Genomic DNA, 19525 nt, shown 5'->3' with positions numbered 1-19525 from the left:
TCATTGCTTTTTCCTGGTTCATCTTGTCCTTTTGCATGGAATTTGAGTTAATGGAACCTCTTATTCCAATGGAATAAACATAGTGAACACATTTTCCTTCTCATCAATGAATCTGAAATTCTTGCTTTAAAGATATTTATGTCATATCTTTTCATAAATGCATATTGAACAACTTATAAACATGGATAAATCAATTTTTTGGAGAGTACTATTTTGGGAGGTGGATTATTATTTCATTGTCAATTATAGTCCCTGCTTACAGTCACCAACTAGCTATTGAGCAACTAGTTATTGAAGCTGACAATAGCTTCAAACCCTTCCCTGGCTTCCTTTACCATTTAAAATAAATCTAATGCTCTTCATCCTGATTTATAAAACCCTAAGTGATCTGGTTCCTCCCTACCTCCCAGACCACTTCTTCTCCCACCCTTCCATCACCAACTACACTTCCAGGTTTACAAATAGTTTTTCAAATCCTCAAATTTGGCAAGCTTATTCCCACCTTAGCTGTTTATTAAGCCTTATGCCTGGGTTGCTGTTTCCCCCGTCGTTGCATGTCTGGGTTATTTTTCTTTTTGAAAGAAGTGACCATCCCCAATGAGGGTTGCCCCAGTAGCTTAATCTGAGTCACCAGTAGTGGACTCTCATTCACTTCGCTCTATTAATTTCTTAATACCGTTTATAACTATTTGATATTTTTCCTGTTTATGTTTGTCAGTTTTATTGTTTGTTGGTTTTACCTGTTTGTCGATTTTAGTTTGTCATCAGTCTTCCACCATTGGAGATGTGAATGAGGCTTTTTTGCCTTGCTCACTTCTGAATTACCTGCACTTAAAACAATGCCTAACATGTATGGGATTGTAACCCATACTAAACTCTGAAATCTGGTCTACAACTAATTGTTGTAATGTGCTTTGAAATTTATTGATTTTTTTTGTATATATGTCATTTTTCATTAAAAAAAGTCGACTATGATGTTCAGTGCACAGCTCTATGGTGATATTGTGAACCATTGATTGTGCACTTTGGATGATTACATGGTATGTGAATATATATCAATTAAAATTTAAAGAAAAAGAGTAAGACGCGCGGATCTTAGTTTCTTCTCCAGGACACCTACTAGGGGAGTAGAAACGATAGAGAAAGCGCCCAAAGCCACAACAGAGATAAAAAAAAGACAGCGTACCCCATCCTGGAACGCCTGGCTGGCTGAGAGAAGCAGCTCGGGTGAGATCGCCGAGGCGCGCGGGCCTTACCGGGCGGGGTGGCAAGCGGCCGGAGTTACTCCCTTCCCCCTTCCCGGGCCGGCTGGGAGAATTGGAGAGGCGGTCCCCTGAAACAAAGACGGCTGGCGCCCACACCACGCGCAGCCCCCGGACCAACTGAGAGAATTGGATCGGAAACCCCCAGGCCGCGGAGAACGGTGACGGGTGGGGGAGGCCCCTTCCAAACCCGTGACTCCCGGGGAACGTGCACTCTCTCGGGCGGGCCGCTGCCACTGGCGCCCTCCCGCCACGCTTGTTGCCCAGGGCCGACTAGGAAATTCGGACGGGCTCTTTCCCTGGCTGCGGCGACCAGCAACCCTCCCTGCGTTCGGACCCCGGGCCGGCTCAAGCCGTTTCGGCTAGCGAACCCCCAGGACGGCGAGAGTTTTCCAAAGTTTAAGGTCCCACAGCACCTTTTACTGGTGGGACCCGCAGACAAACGGGTGCCACGAGCGCCACCTACTGGGCAGGATAAGAAAAACAGAACCCAGAGATTTCACAGAAAAATATTACAACCTTGCTGGGTCCAACACCAAGAGAAATCTGAATAAATGCCCAGACGCCAGCAGCAGAAGATAACTGTCCACGCTCAAAAGATTGAGAATATGGCTCAGTCAAAGGAACAAACCAATAGCTCAAATGAGACACAAGAGCTGAGACAACTAATGCTGAATATACGAACAGAAATGGAAAACCTCTTCAAAAATGAAATCGATAAATTGAGGGAGGACATGAAGAGGACATGGGCTGAACATAAAGAAGAAATAGAAAAACTGAAAAAACAAATCGCAGAACTTATGGAAGTGAAGGATAAAGTAGCAAACATAGAAAAAATAATGGATAGCTACAATGATAGATTTAAAGAAACAGAAGATAGAATTAGTGATTTGGAGGATGGAACATCTGAATTCCAAAAAGAAACAGAAACTATAGGGAAAAGAATGGAAAAATTTGAACAGGGTATCAGGGAACTCAAGGACAATATGAACCGCACAAATATACATGTTGTGGGTGTCCCAGAAGGAGAAGAGAAGGGAAAAGGAGGAGAAAAACTAATGGAAGAAATTTTCACTGAAAATTTCCCAACTCTTATGAAAGACCTAAAATTACAGATCCAAGAAGTGCAGCGCACCCCAAAGAGATTAGACCCAAATAGGCGTTCTCCAAGACACTTACTAGTTAGAATGTCAGAGGTCAAAGAGAAAGAGAAGATCTTGAAAGCAGCAAGAGAAAAACAATCCATTACATACAAGGGAAACCCAATAAGACTTTGTGTAGATTTCTCAGCAGAAACCATGGAAGCTAGAAGACAGTGGGATGATATATTTAAAATACTAAAAGAGAAAAACTGCCAACCAAGACTCCTATATCCAGCAAAATTATCCTTCAAAAATGAGGGAGAAATTAAAACATTCTCAGACAAAAAGTCACTGAAAGAATTTGTGACCAAGAGACCAGCTCTGCAAGAAATACTAAAGGGAGCACTAGAGTCAGATACAAAAAGACAGAAGAGAGAGATATGGAAAAGAGTGTAGAAAGAAGGAAAATCAGATATGATATATATAATACAAAAGGCAAAATGTTAGAGGAAAATATTATCCAAACAGTAATAACACTAAATGTCAATGGACTGAATTCCCCAATCAAAAGACATAGATTGGCAGAATGGATTAAAAAACAGGATCCTTCGATATGCTGTCTACAGGAAACACATCTTAGACCCAAAGATAAACATAGGTTGAAAGTGAAAGGTTGGGAAAAGATATTTCATGCAAATAACAACCAGAAAAGAGCAGGAGTGGCTATACTAATATCCAACAAATTAGACTTCAAATGTAAAACAGTTAAAAGAGACAAAGAAGGACACTATATACTAATAAAAGGAACAATTAAACAAGAAGACATAACAATCATAAATATTTACGCACCGAATCAGAATGCCCCAAAATACGTGAGGAATATACTGCAAACATTGAAAAGGGAAATAGACTCATATACCATAATAGTTGGAGACTTCAACTCACCACTCTCATCAAGGGACAGAACATCTAGACAGAGGATCAACAAAGAAATAGAGAATCTGAATATTACTATAAATGAACTAGACTTAATAGACATTTATAGGACATTACATCCCACAACAGCAGGATACACCTTTTTCTCAAGTGCTCATGGATCATTCTCAAAGATAGACCATATGCTGGGTCACAAAGCAAGTCTTAACAAATTTAAAAAGATTGAAATCTTACACAACAATTTCTCGGACCATAAAGGAATGATGTTGGAAATCAATAATAGGCAGAGTGCCAGAAAATTCACAAATACGTGGAGGCTCAACAACACACTCCTAAACAACGACTGGGTCAAAGAAGAAATTGCAAGGGAAATTAGCAAATACCTCGAAGCGAATGAAAATGAAAACACAACATATCAAAACTTATGGGACGCAGCAAAGGCAGTGCTAAGAGGGAAATTTATTGCTCTAAATGCCTATATCAGAAAAGAAGAAAAGGCAAAAATTCAGGAATTAACTATCCATTTGGAAGAACTGGAGAAAGAACAGCAAGCTAACCCCAAAGCAAGCAAAAGGAAAGAAATAACAAAGATTAGAGCACAAATAAATGAAATTGAAAACATGAAAACAATAGAGAATATCAATAAGGCCAGAAGTTGGTTCTATGAGAAAATCAATAAGATTGATGGGCCCTTAGCAAGATTGACAAAAAGAAGAAGAGAGAGGATGCAAATAAATAAGATCAGAAATGGAAGAGGAGACATAACTACTGACCTCACAGAAATAAAGGAGGTAATAACAGGATACTATGAACAACTTTACGCTAATAAATACAACAATTTAGAGGAAATGGACAGGTTCCTGGAAAGACATGAACAACCAACTTTGACTCAAGAAGACATAGATGACCTCAACAAACCAATCACAAGTAAAGAAATTGAATTAGTCATTCAAAAGCTTCCTAAAAAGAAAAGTCCAGGACCAGATGGCTTCACATGTGAATTCTACCAAACATTCCAGAAAGAATTAGTACCAACTCTCCTCAAACTCTTCAAAAAAATCGAAGTGGAGGGAAAACTACCTAATTCATTCTATGAAGCCAACATCACCCTCATACCAAAACCAGGCAAAGATATTACAAAAAAAGAAAACTACAGACCAATCTCTCTAATGAATACAGATGCAAAAATCCTCAATAAAATTCTAGCAAATCGTATCCAACAGCACATTAAAAGAACTATACATCATGACCAAGTAGGATTCATCCCAGGTATGCAAGGATGGTTCAACATAAGAAAATCAATTAATGTAATACACCATATCAACAAATCAAAGCAGAAAAATCACATGATCATCTCAATTGATGCAGAGAAGGCATTCGACAAGATTCAACATCCTTTCCTGTTGAAAACACTTCAAAAGATAGGAATACAAGGGAACTTCCTTAAAATGATAGAGGGAATATATGAAAAACCCACAGCTAATATCATCCTCAATGGGGAAAAATTGAAAACTTTCCCCCTAAGATCAGGAACAAGACAAGGATGTCCACTATCACCACTATTATTCAACATTGTGTTGGAGGTTCTAGCCAGAGCAATTAGACAAGAAAAAGAAATACAAGGCATCAAAATTGGAAAGGAAGAAGTAAAACTATCACTGTTTGCAGACGATATGATACTATACGTCGAAAACCCGGAAAAATCCACAACAAAACTACTAGAGCTAATAAATGAGTACAGCAAAGTAGCAGGTTACAAGATCAACATTCAAAAATCTGTAGCATTTCTATACACTAGTAATGAACAAGCTGAGGGGGAAATCAAGAAACGAATCCCATTTACAATTGCAACTAAAAGAATAAAATACCTAGGAATAAATTTAACTAAAGAGACAAAAAACCTATATAAAGAAAACTACAAAAAACTGCTAAAAGAAATCACAGAAGACCTAAATAGATGGAAGGGCATACCGTGTTCATGGATTGGAAGACTAAATATAGTTAAGATGTCAATCCTACCTAAATTGATTTACAGATTCAATGCAATACCAATCAAAATCCCAACAACTTATTTTTCAGAAATAGAAAAACCAATAAGCAAATTTATCTGGAAGGGCAGGGTGCCCCGAATTGCTAAAAACATCTTGAGGAAAAAAAACGAAGCTGGAGGTCTCGCGCTGCCTGACTTTAAGGCATATTATGAAGCCACAGTGGTCAAAACAGCATGGTATTGGCATAAAGATAGATATATCGACCAATGGAATCGAATAGAGTGCTCAGATATAGACCCTCTCATCTATGGACATTTGATCTTTGATAAGGCAGTCAAGCCAACTCACCTGGGACAGAGCAGTCTCTTCAATAAATGGTGCCTAGAGAACTGGATATCCATATGCAAAAGAATGAAAGAAGACCCATCTCTCACACCCTATACAAAAGTTAACTCAAAATGGATCAAAGATCTAAACATTAGGTCTAAGACCATAAAACAGTTAGAGGAAAATGTTGGGAGATATCTTATGGATCTTACAACTGGAGGCGGTTTTATGGACCTTAAACCTAAAGCAAGAGCACTGAAGAAGGAAATAAATAAATGGGAACTCCTCAAAATTAAACACTTTTGTGCATCAAAGAACTTCATCAAGAAAGTAGAAAGACAGCCTTCACAATGGGAGACAATATTTGGAAATGATATATCAGATAAAGGTCTAGTATCCAGAATTTATAAAGAGATTGTTCATCTCAACAACAAAAGGACAGCCAACCCAATTACAAAATGGGAAAAAGACTTGAACAGACACCTCTCAGAAGAGGAAATACGGATGGCCAAGAGGCACATGAAGAGATGCTCAATGTCCCTGGCCATTAGAGAAATGCAAATCAAAACCACAATGAGATATCATCTCACACCCATCAGAATGGCCATTATCAACAAAACAGAAAATGACAAGTGCTGGAGAGGATGCGGAGAAAGAGGCACACTTATCCACTGTTGGTGGGAATGTCAAAGGGTGCAACCACTGTGGAAGGCAGTTTGGCGGTTCCTCAAAAAGCTGAATATAGAACTGCCATACGACCCAGCAATACCATTGCTAGGTATCTACTCAAAGGACTTAAGGGCAAAGACACAAACGGACATTTGCACACCAATGTTTATAGCAGCGTTATTTACAATTGCAAAGAGATGGAAACAGCCAAAATCTCCATCAACAGAAGAGTGGCTAAACAAGCTGTGGTATATACATACGATGGAATATTATGCAGCTTTAAGACAAGATAAACTTATGAACCATGTAATAACATGGATGGACCTAGAGAATATTATGCTGAGTGAATCCAGCCAAAAACTAAAGGACAAATACTGTATGGTCCCACTGATGTGAACGGACATTCGAGAATAAACTTGAAATATGTCATTGGTAACAGAGTTCAGCAGGAGTTAGAAACAGGGTAAGACAATGGGTAATTGGAGCTGAAGGGATACAGACTGTGCAACAGGACTAGATACAAAAACTCAAAAATGGACAGCACAATAATACCTAATTGTAAAGTAATCATGTTAAAACACTGAATGAAGCTGCATCTGAGCTATAGGTTTTTGTTTTGTTTTGTGTTGTTTTGTTTTGATTTTACTATTATTACTTTTATTTTTTTCTCTATATTAACATTCTATATCTTTTTCGGTTATGTTGCTAGTTCTTCTAAACCAATGCAAATGTACTAAGAAATGATGATCATGCATCTATGTGAGGATGTTAAGAATTAATGATTGCATGTGTAGAATGGTATGATCTCTAAATGTTGAGTTAATTTCTTTTTTTCCGTTAATTAAAAAAAAAAAAAAAGAGAAGGGATAATTGGAGATGAAGGGATACAGACTGTACAACGGGACTGGATATAAAAACTCAGAAATGGACAGCACAATACTACCCACTTGTAATGCAATTATGTTAAAACACTGAATGAAGCTGCATGTGAGGTATAGGTTTTTTGTTTTTGTTTTTTTTGTTTTTTTTCTTTCTATTATTGTTTTAATTCTTATTCTGTTGTCTTTTTATTTCTTTTTCTAAATCGATGCAAATGTACTAAGAAATGATGAATATGCAACTATGTGATGTTATTAAGAATTACTGATTGTACATGTAGATTGGAATGATTTCTAATTGTTTTGTTAATTCTTTTTTTAATTAATAAAAAAAACAAAAACAAAAAAAAAAAGAATAATAATTAATAAAATAAGCTATAAAATAAAAAAAAAAAAATTTAAAGAAAAAACAATGTCTAGCATGTTGTAGACACTCAGTTATTTTTTTAATAAGGTAGTGAAAGAATACATTCATGCACTCATGCCATGTACTCTGCTAACATCACCCATGTAGGCCTCCTTGGACTTGTGGTCTGCTCTGCTTTTCCTCTTCTCTCATACAACCCTCTTCTCCCATACGTCGTTTCTTAAAAAGTCATCTGTGTTCTGTTCTTCAACATCTTTCTAGTTAAATAATACCATTGCAATCTAACATGTACCTGTACCTTCAAATGAAACTGTTCATGACAGTTTCCAGTTGCCAGCAACTTCCTGATTGCTTAGATCCATTGATGTTTCATAGTCTTCCTCTTATTTAATCCACCAGTAGCTTTTGATAACCTCTTCCATTAAACATTATCTGTCCTTCCTTCAGATCCATGACACCATCTCTCTTGGTTTTCTTTCTTGCTCTTAAACTACATGTGCTCATGGTTGCTTTTTTTTTTGGCATGGAGAGGCACCAGAAATCAAACCCAGATCTTCAGCATGGCAGGCGAGAACTCCTGTTGAGCCACCGTGGCCTAACCCCGTGGTTGCGATCTTATATCACATAAGATAATATAGTTATAACTTCAGGTGGAAATATCATTTCTGCTTAATAATTTCATGTCTTCCCTGTGCTCCACTGCTGAACAATTTGTGAACCACTGCAATAAGTGATACATGTTTATATGCATTCCTGTTTAAAACTGTGTTTAATGATTTTCAGGCAGTCTTAATTTGTGAACCAAGTCTTTTATTAGAGAGTAGAGGACATTTTTAGCTGTGTTTATTATATTGCGAGTAATACTAGCTGCAATTGTAAATTCCATCTTATGTTGCATTTGCACTCATTTTCAGTGGAAAAGAGCTTTCAGGTTATTGTTTCCCTCCAGTTTTCCATTTTAGAAAATAGGAGCCGAGACTTGCAAAGAGAAGTGGAAATAAAGTTGTTTAAAGATTCTTGTCACTTACTGATTATTTTCCTATGTCAACATAATAGAACCCCTCCCAAACCATGTTTGCCACTTTAACAATGTAATAAAATCAGTAATAGACCAAAACTGTTTTTTACAGGACACCAGTAAAGAACATAAGAAATGAACTTATCCATGATTATTCCCTTCTTCCAATCTATTTTTGTTTGTTTGTTTGTTTGTTTTTTAATTCTTAGGTTTTTCTCTTCCTTTTTAAAGCCACTCCTTGGGGATCTTACTCTGTCCATCATTTCATTCTCTGCTCTGTTTTCAACTTCTCCATCTGTCCTAGCTCTTTCCCATATGCTCAGGTCTCCTGTTCTGAAGGCAAACTCCACCAAATCCCCTCCTCAAATACTGCCAGATCTTATTCTGACCCTTCTTATGCATGCTTCTAAAAATAATGTATCTTTACTATCTCCTTTTCTTCCATGCCGTTTTTTAACATTTCTTATTGAAAAATATAATGCACATACTGAAAAGGCATAAAACATGTGCAATTTTACAAATTGGTTATATAACACACACCAGTAACCCCCACTATGTTCAAGAAATAGAAAATTGCAGCCACCTGAAACATACTGTTTCCTCTCCCCATTGGAAGTAACTACTATCCTGGCTTCTCTGAATAATCATTCCCTTGCTCTTCTTTGTAGTTTTACCACATATTTATGTATCCCTTCACTCTTCAATCTACTGCCTTCTACTCTTTCTGCACTTCCACAGATTCCATAATTCTCTCAAGGTTATCCATGAACAGTTGCCACATCTAATGGATGTTTTTCAGTCCTACTCTCACTAGGCTTCTTTGTTATATTTGATCCGTTCAAGTGTAGATCCGTTCAACTTTCTTAAAACTACTCATTTGAGGTCTGTGATGTATTCTCACAGGAAAACAGATGTGTTTCTGTGCCCAGGGTTCCATCCTCAGTCAGTGCCACTCATTTACTAACTGTAATGATCCTGTCCTCTAGTCACTTCATCCTTCACCATTCTGCAGATTACTTTCAGATCTGTTCTTCATGTTAACATATTCCTAAACTTTAGTCAAACATAGACAAGTGACTACTGGATATCTCTACCTAATACTCAGTTTCCAAGACAGACTTGGTCATCTTTCCCTCTATAAACTGTCTCCTCCTCCTTCACCTGCCTTTTCTGAATCGATTATCGGCACCACTACCCACTTATTCATCCAAATTAGAAACCAAATAGGCATCCTGATTTCTCCTCTCATCAAAAGGTTATTCCTCACATCTTTTCAATAACCAAGTGATGCTGGTTTTACTTATTACCCAGATCTATTCCCTTTTCCCTATCCTTGTCAGTCTTGCAGTTTATGCCCTCATTTCACCTGGAATTTTCAGCCACCTCATTGGTCTTTCTCAGTCCTGCTTACCTTCTGCTCATACTCACCTTCCTTATAATTACAAGCCAAAGAGGTTTTTCCAAAATACAATTCCAACTATTCTGCTCCTACACTTAAAACCTTACACTCAAAAACAAATCCCAGCTCCTTTCCACGACTTGCAAAGGCCTTCCATTCTTTTGCCCTGCTTTCTCTAGCCTCATCGGTCACTACCTTTTTACTTTGTCAGTATGTATGTTCTTTCTTAGTTTCATGCCATTGTTCATGCTGTGCCCTCTGCCTAGGATGCGCCGTGTAATTGATACACCTAATTCTTTGAGAATGAATTTAAATTTTACACCTTCAGCGAAATATTCCCTGACCATTCCTCTGCCCCCTCCAATAGTGGCTCCCCTTCAGCTCCACTAATACCTCATACATACGTCCATCACTCTGCTTTCATTCTCTTTCTGTTTATATGCCTGTAATGTTTTACTAGTCATTATTCTTCTCTTTCTGAAGTACCTGTGACAGTATTGGGTACAGGTGAATGCTGAATAGAATGAGGGAGGGATGGAGGAAAGGAAAGCACACATTATGACGTTAAAAATGAAGAAATTGTTCTTACTATGTTACATACATTAATTCTTGGAATCATCTGAATATGGGGGTCTCCACACTAAACTCTGAAAGCAATATTTCTAAGCAAGAAAGATATTGTTTTAATTTTCTTCCAACATTTAATATACTCCAAACCTCACAAATATTCATGTTGCAGACCAAACCTGGGCCACCCAAAAAACCGAAGACCCCTTCCGGACAATCAGCTTTAGTGTATTGCTACAACTGCGCACAAAAAGGCCATTATGGACATGTAAGTTTAAATGGCATTTGGCCATGAAATGTTCTTTTGTTTAGGGAGTGGTTGCTGAAGGATTAACTCAAAAACAATATAACTCTGAATGCTTACTGTTTCACAAACTAATATTCTCTCTGAGTTAAGACATTATATTTTCAACTGATTTGTTTCTCCCCTCCTTGCCAGAGTAATATTCTGTCAGAGCACATTGCTCTAATTGTTTTCTATGTACATGAACAGGTTAGGCTGAAACAAATACAGTTCATAATAAAATCAGTCAGATTAATAACAGTGGTCAACAGAATGGTGCCAGTTCTCATGATTTCTTAAAATTACAATTGCTTTCATATGACCAAATCGAGTTTAGATTTTCTTCATTCTGCAGGATCTCCAGTTTTCCCTCATACCATATTAAGTTAAATCTTCACCACTCACATGCAGATCCTGAGATGCAGTCATGAAAATACAGAGGTACTGCATCATCAACTTGCCTGCTGACCTACCAAAGCCAAAATTCCCTATCCATCCTGCATATTCCCTGACCTCAACTTAAAGGACCATACTTTGTGTGTTCTAGTGTCAAAGCAGAAGAAACTTCTTGTTTGAGGTGGGGGTGAGCCCGTTAGCCAACTGCCACATTAATGTGAATACTAAAGACTCATCCCAGAAACAGGGTACAATAGAAGTAGGCTCAGAGCCCATACATTCTGGGAATCCGGAAGCAGAGGAGGTAAGGCAGTAGTACAAGAGGTAGAAAAGGACTCAGATTGAAACTGAGACTACTACTGGGAGAAGTCAGGGAATACATGTAGGAAAATGCATTCCCCAGTCTCCAGATTGGACCTCTAACAACCTTGAAACCAAGATAACTAATACCAAACCATGAAAATTTATAAAAATATGGGCAATAGGCTGGGATAGCAAAGTGTTTCATCTCCTGAATTCTGAAGGTGCTTCACTGGTGCAGATCTTGGAGCTAGAGCTCTAAAGTGTGGGGAGAGGCAAAAAGACTCAGTTCTCATCTTTGCTCTGCTACTTGACTTGAACAACTTTCTTTTTTCTCTCTGGTCCTGAGTTCTTTATTTCTAAGACAAAGTAGTTGAACAGGGAGATCTCTAATACTCACCTTTCTCCATACTAATATTTAGATCCTGTTTCCAGTGTGATAAAATCCATAGTGTGGTTGTACGGATGGAGAGATCCTGCAGTGTACTTGTTTCACTTTCATAGAACTCAAATTGAAAACCTAATTAGAGGATACTTTTTTTACAAGATTATCTCTTGATCTCTTACTGCTCTGTGCATTCTTCCTTGTTGCCAACATTCAGCTGTGGCAGTGGTAACACATTTCAAGGGAATATAATCACATAAGCAGTCCACTGCCACAGAAATTGCATAGAAAGCAGTCCATTGCCACAGAAATTGCATAGATGTATGATTTATGCTTGCTTACATCTTTAAAGCAAAAAGATATAATTTTAGCATTTATATTTGTTCAATTAAAGAAAAACAATTTATGGTTGGACACATACTACTACTTCACTGCTTGTTAATGTAGATAGAAATATATTAAAAGCATATGGAATTTATCCCCTGGAATCTAGATTTAGATTATTTTAAATTTACAATAAGGCAAATTTTGCAGTCTCATTACTGCCATAGATGAGGAACTCTAGATTATCCACACTAATGAAGAAGATCAGTGATGTGGCTAATCCAAAATAGTAGATAAATTATATAGCCTACTATCAATTGTTTGTGCTAATGGAGGGGACCAGTGATGTGAATAATCAAAATATAATTTACATATAGCTTTGAGAAACATTTATAGTTTCATATAGTACAGTGTAGTCAAATCAATCTAGACCATACAGGATCCAGATAGGAGAATATGCAGGTGGTTACGCAGGCCCACCCCTTCTGTTTCAGAAATTAAGCTCTTCAGTTGTTATTACTGAGTGCTTTCTTCATGAGAAAGATATTCCTTGAGTATTGTGACATCGTCCTTACTTAATTCTTGCACTCATTCTTCTTGGGGAGGCAAAGGATGGTCAGCTCTATATGAGACAAAGTGTTATAAGAAACAATTGTCCCTGTAAAAAGGGACTACTACAGGAGAGAAAGGATGAGCAGGAGCTAGGGGAAATTAAACAGTTCTGTTGAAGTAGATATTGGATGAATGTATGAAGATTTCTTGTACCTTTTTGTAATCATAATTTGCTATTTCTATTTTATAGCTAGAATCTTAGCACGTTTTTCATGAAAATATTTTCTCCTGAGAATTTGGAGCCACCATGTATAGTGGTTTATAAAAACAGTTCTTTATATTACCATATAGGTTTGCCTTAAAACTTTCAGGACCCAGAAAACCCCCCAGCAAGGTAAGGAAAGGCACAGCAGAGTAAATCTAAAGATAGTAGAAGGAAGGAAATAATAAAGAACCAAAACTATTAAAAGAGAAACAAAATTAATGATATCAACAAAACCAAAACTTCAGCCTTTGAAAACACTTTCTTTTCAAAAGAAAAGAGGAGACTTATGGAAAAACAGCTCAAAGAAAAAGAAAAGCCACAAATAAACATACAAATGAGCATAATATATAAATAAAGTATGATTTTTATTATAAAACAAGCCTGTGAAACTTAATAAAATTCACTTAAATCTTAAAATGTAGATAAATAATTCTGTAGAGACATATAAATTAACCAAACTGACTCAAGAAGAACAATCTATCTAAACCAATAACCATGAAAAGATTGAATCAATCACCAAAATTCTGCCCACCAAAATATACCAGACCCAAATAGTTTTACAGGCAAGTTTTACCAAACTTTTTATTCAGAAATAGACAATCCAAAGGAATGCTAGCCAACTTATTTTGTAGCTTCTAGGGCAATTTTGAAATATTACCAGAATGGTGCCATTTTTATGAAGAGTGAAAACTTCACACTTACAGTATTGCTTATTGGAATATTCATTGGTAGTAAGGTTTTTTAAATGTAGGAGATTAACAAACACTATCTTTAAGAGAGTGGTAATTTAATAGGTTGCTAGTTTACAATTCTGAGGCTGAGGAAATGTCCCAATTAAAACAAGTCTATAGAAATGTCCAATTTAAGGCATCCAGGGAAAGATACCTTGATTCAAGAAGGCTGATGAAGTTCAATGTTTCTCTCTCAGCTGGAAGAGCACATTAGCAAACATGGCAGTGTCTGCTGGCTTTCTCATGGCTCTAAAAAAAAAGGGACTCTCTCCAAAATATTTCTTCTTTTAAAGGATTTCAGTAAGCAACTCCACCTTCAATGGGTGGAGACACACATCCATGGAAATCATCTAATCAAAAATTACCATCCACATTTGGGTGGGTTACATCTCCATGGAAACAATCAAAATGCTCTCACCCAGCAATATAGAACGAGGATTAAAGGACATGGCTTTTCTGGGGTCCTCCACAGATTCAAACCGGCACTCTAGGTAATGATGAATCAGATAAATTCTCTGTGAAAATTTAATATACTTTCTTCCTACAAGGTGTTCTAATTATCCTTCAATACCTAGCTAAGAAATATTGAATGTCTGTTAATAAATTTTAAGCAAGATAGCAGAAGACAGAAATGGGAAAGTTCCAAAGGGAATCCTCTTTCAAAGAAAAGATGATATTTGGTTTCAGACCTGCTGATATCCAGGTGGATATGTGTTCACAGATCATGATAAAACTCCCCTATATGGGGAGTACGTTGGGATAGGGATACAGATTTGAGAATTAACAGCCATGGGAAGAAGGCAAGAGTTAGGAGAATGGAGAGCTATCCTAGGGAAATGAATAAGAGTAGTGATTTCAACTTGGGTGTGGGAAAGCAAAGAGAAGAGGGATTTCCTTTGGGGTGTTTCAAAATCACCTAAGAGCATTTTCAAACTAGACATCATCCCCACCACAAGAACCACTGACCTTGTGAACAGTGCATGTTGAGTTAAAATCACTTGTAAAACATTTTCATAGAGGATTTTCACTCACATTTAGGGAATGGGAAGAAGAGAAGAGAGAAGCACTTGATGAAAGGCTGTTGAAGGATATAAACAAGTGAAAAACTAATTTTAACATAAGGCCAAATAAAATAAACCCTCAACACAAGGCAAGAGGTTTGGGGACCCACCTCCCATCCCTGATTCCGCCCAGTGCTATGAACTCAGATTGGGGGAGGAGTTTGGCAGGGCAGATTGAGAAAAGATAAGAGGGGTTTCAATAGGTAATGAAGTAAGAGAAGAAAATCCAAGTCTGAAATAAAAGCATATAAGCGTGAATGTAGGTGGGGCTGGTTGGGCCTCCCAGCATCCCAGCAAGGACCCCATCCTATGGCCAGAGTGTGAGCTATCAGTGGTCTGGGACTTGTCTGTAATTAAAATGATTCATATCTTGCAAAAAGGTGGTCTGAACAGTGTGACCTTGTGAACATCATAATTTCAAATACTTTGCAGGAATGCACAGAAAGACGAATGTTTAACCAGACATTTCCAACATCTCCATTCATCTACTACTATGATGACAAATACGAAATTCGGGAGAGAGAACAGAGAATAAAACGAAAAATAAAAGGTATGTTATTAGACTCCTTGTTAGATCTTTTTTTTTCCCCAGTAGTTCCTAAATTTCTTTATTCACACTGATTTTGCCTTCTTGTAAGTCTTAATTAGCATGGAAAATGTTTTTAATAGTTACCATAGAAACTAGAAGTTTCTTGATCTCCAGAAACCATGTACCCACTTCAAAATCACATGCGAAGATCTGTTCACAATACACCTTTTTTCTTACACAATGATCATTTTAGAAAATGACCTGAAAATAGTGCTATTTACCCTATATGTATACTGGATCTTTAAACGCTCCTTTGAGATTTTTTGGTTTGACAATTAATTATTTTTTCTCTATATATGCCTCTGAAGTTTTTCATGGAAAGACAGATTTTCTCTGCTAGGTGATTCCTGGCTTCCCCTAAGAAGTCATTTATTTTAGGCTGCCATTGCATGCGGAACTCCAGGTCCACAGCCACCTTCTACAGTTTATTTACTGTTGCTAGGATCAAGTTCTTTCTCACCAAATTGCTGTCTTATGATTTAACTCCATTGTCTTTACCTCTGTTCCTTCTTGCTATAAACTTTAAGATGGTTTACCAAGTTACCTGTCTTGCTTTCAGGACAAAATTGTTCTGTATTTTTCAAATCACTCTATACACTGTTTTCTGACTCTTTCAGCATTTTTGTCCTCTCAGCCATATATAGAGAGATTATAGTATGTGAAGATAATTCTTAGGCAACTAAATTAGAAAAAGATGAAAAATAACTGCACCAAAATGTTATCTCTGGATTATAGAATTATGGATGCAGTTGCTTCTCAGCCTTCTGGCTAAAATCAAGTGTAGAATTATGGATGCAAGTTTTCTATAGTGAATGTTTATAATTTTTATAATCAGAAAACAGTTTGTTTTTCTTTTTAGCTAGTATTTTGTTTTGCTGATACTGCCAGAATGCAATATGCCAGAAATGGAACAGCTTTTAAAAAATGGAATTTATGGGCAGTACACTGGTGGCTCAGTGGCTGAATTCTCGCCTACTGTACCAGAGACCTGGGTTCGATTTCTGGAGCCTGCCCGTGCCAAAAAAAAAGTCTATAAAAAAGGAATTTATTAAGTTACAAGTTTGCATCCTAAGGCCATTAAAATGTCCAAACGAAGGCATCCAGAGGAAACCTCAAGAAAGGCTGATATCTGTCACATGGGAAGCACATGGCTGGCATCTGCTGGTCCTTATTCCCAGTTCCACTGCTTCCAGCTTCTGATGCCAGTGGTTTCCTCTCTAAGCATCTGTGGTCACCAAATGCCTGTGGCTCTGTTGGCTCTGAATCAACTGTGTTTTCTCCAAAATGTCTCCCCTTTTAAAGCACTCCGATAAACTGATCAAGACCCACTTTGAATGGGCAGAGTCACATCTCCATCTAATCAAAAGGTCACACCCACAACTGTGTGTGTTACATCTCCATGGAAACAGTCCAAGCAAAGTTTCCACCCTAAACAATAGGTCTGCCCCCGCAAGATTGAATTAGGAGAGAAAACATGGCTTTTCTGGGGTTCACAACACTTTCAAACCAGCACAGCTAGTTATATTGACAACTCTGTAGCACAAATCTACTTTGAGGCTCACTTTTATCTATTGGAATTTTTATTCTTTGCTAAAAGTCTATAAATTATTACTTACCTTTGCTCTGTATTCTTGAATTCATTTTTTATCCCCTAAATATATAATACTTTGCACTTGTCCAATTTTTCATTGACCACTTCCTTAATCTCTCTAGAGTATATTGACATGTTAGTTTTTTCTCTCACTGTAACCTCATCTTTCACTTACCCCTATCAGAATTACTATCATCAGGTAAATGAGCACATTGCTGGTAAATGAGTACCTTGCTAGAAAATGAGCCAAATCCTGATAAAATATGACAGTAAAACCTCTAAGGTACACATCTGTATGCACACACATGCACTTATACATATTCCCCAAGCCAGTGGTTTCTACTCTGGAGGAATAATCTCCTGGTCAGGTTGGCCCCACGTGTAAGTACATGGTCTGGACTCCATCTTCAGAAGGTAGTAGAAATGCCATATGAGACTATCAGAAACCCTGTTGTCTTGCTTCACCTTATCTTCAAAGGCTCTCCCTCTATCATTGGAGGAACATGAATTGGTCAGGCATGACTTTCTTCATAAAGCTGAGATGATTACTGCCCTCACTTGTCATCCCATTATTTAACCTAGATAAACTGTATTTAATAGAATAAATAACTAGCATTTAATTTCTGGATGTTTTCCATTTTTAGCAATCAGGAATACAAGACTACGACCTTTCAATTTTTAGTGAGTGATTTTTAACTTTAAGAGCTCTTTAGAATATACTGTTGTTAACACATTAAATGACTCTCTTTCCTGTCTGCTACATTATTTACAGACCCACGAAAGTTCTGTGTGGAGTATCCAGTTACTGAACATGTAAAAATACTTTTATATTTTCTAGAACTTCAGAAAAATGGGAATTTTCCAAGGCAGTTCAAGAAACCTCTTATGGAAACATCAGATAAGAGACCCCACCATGAAATGAGAAAGAACTATCCCTCATGGAAGAACAACAGGTGGCCTCAAGAAAACAAAGAAACTCAAAAAGAAACAATGAACAGGAACAGTAGAGATCGTGAAAAGCACAGGAAGGCTGATAGGTATCATGAGGTGGATGAGGACTTCCCTAGAGGCCCCAAAGTCTACTCTTCTACTAGCAGTAAAACCCAGAAGGCTCACAGGTCCTCTCACCACTCATCACACTGCCACAAGCCAAGAGAAAAAACATTTCCCAAAGAGAGCAAGCGGGTCAAACATAAGAAAAAGGAAAGGCACTTGGAAGATGATGACAATGATAATTTATTTTTTATTAAGCAGAGGAAAAAAAAATCTAAGCTGTGAAACAGCATCTGATTTAGCTTTCCAGTGTGCATTTGGTCTTCATATCTATAACATTCTGGCAATATTTTTAAATCATCTATAATTAAATAAAATGAATTTTTTTCTTTTGTTTTTATTTTTAAAGTCTCAGCTATATTTGGAGTTGCTGAACAAAGAACACGGAGATCTCAGTTCTCGGTGTCCAACAGGTTATTAGGTAAGAAAACAGAAAGATAAACTTGAATTTCCCCTGTTCTAGTGTATCATTTTTACTCACAGTCCTCAGAATAGAAAGGATTAATTTTTTCAAGAAAACTTTTACAAAAGCTTTTTGTAACTTCTCTGCAATGGGAGTATGAAGATTAAATTCTTGCAAGAAGAGAAATTTACACTAAAATGGAAAATTCATCAATCCTTTTTAAGAAGTATTACTTTTTATCTTAACATGGAAAGGATAGTAACCATAAATCTAAATCCAGCTTTTCTTGTTTCCAAAACTGGTGTCAGACTCTTCCTTGAATCAGAGCATCAAAAACTGTCAGGTGAAGGTGATGTCACTGAAGGCCTGAGGCAGCAGGGAATTAAGCTGTAATAAAATACAAATAAGGAGTCCATCCAATAGAAATGTTGCAAGACAAAGTTCCTGAAACAGGTATAAAAGAGTTGTCAAACATTTTAATGTAATCCCAGTTTACAATCCAATTACAATCCAATGTAATGTTTACCATTTTACAGTCACACTTCGAGAAGATATTATTCATAAATCTAGAAATGAATATTTCCCACCTTAAAAAAAATGTTTGTTTTCATGGTTTTTTAATTCCCACAAAGCAATACAGAAATTTTTGTACTTACGAACCTTTTGTACTTATCAGAATCTGGTATTAGAATAATAAAAATAAAATTTCTGAAATACAGAAATAAATTTGTCTGTTATATAAAAAGACAATGAGAGTTCGGTTACAAAGAGAATAGTCAAGTTGGAGAAGTGACTAAACTTATAAAATCCCTATAAGCTAGGGTAAAAAACACCCTTACTATCTAAGCACAAGCTCTATGCCAGAATAAAATGGGATGGAATCAGTTAAATAGAACATTTTTCATAATGTTAGGTTCTTAAATTAATTGACTGTTTGGGAAGTAGACAGCCTGCTATACATCATATTGGCTCTCTTATTATCTCTTTAGAAGAAAGGGAGAATTTTCTCTTCCCAAATCAGCTTTAAATGTAAATTCTATTTCCACAGTCTTTAGTCCACCACTTTCCCTGTTGCTTTCAGCTAAATTTAAGTCTT

The 19525-nt window shown here is 37.0% G+C and overlaps 1 protein-coding gene across 7 annotated transcripts in view; it reads left to right on the top strand.

Annotated features, from left to right (window-relative positions):
* The window catches only part of ZCCHC7 (zinc finger CCHC-type containing 7), a 307034-nt gene extending 288675 nt beyond the window's left edge, over nt 1–18359 (top strand). For all 7 annotated transcript variants that reach the window (XM_077147678.1, XM_077147681.1, XM_077147679.1 and 4 more), the window contains 3 exons: nt 10669–10764; nt 15226–15343; nt 17812–18359. In XM_077147678.1, coding sequence (XP_077003793.1) covers nt 10669–10764; nt 15226–15343; nt 17812–18251 — 654 coding nt within the window. In that variant the 3' untranslated portion in view covers nt 18252–18359. The remainder of the gene's footprint in view (nt 1–10668; nt 10765–15225; nt 15344–17811) is intronic.
* Nucleotides 18360–19525: the final 1166 nt, after the last annotated feature.

The sequence above is a fragment of the Tamandua tetradactyla genome, chromosome 2 (genome assembly GCF_023851605.1).
Source record: "Tamandua tetradactyla isolate mTamTet1 chromosome 2, mTamTet1.pri, whole genome shotgun sequence".
Taxonomy (NCBI): Eukaryota; Metazoa; Chordata; class Mammalia; order Pilosa; family Myrmecophagidae; genus Tamandua; species Tamandua tetradactyla.
Note: the sequence above shows the minus strand (reverse complement) of the source record. Positions and strands in the feature narration are given on the sequence as shown.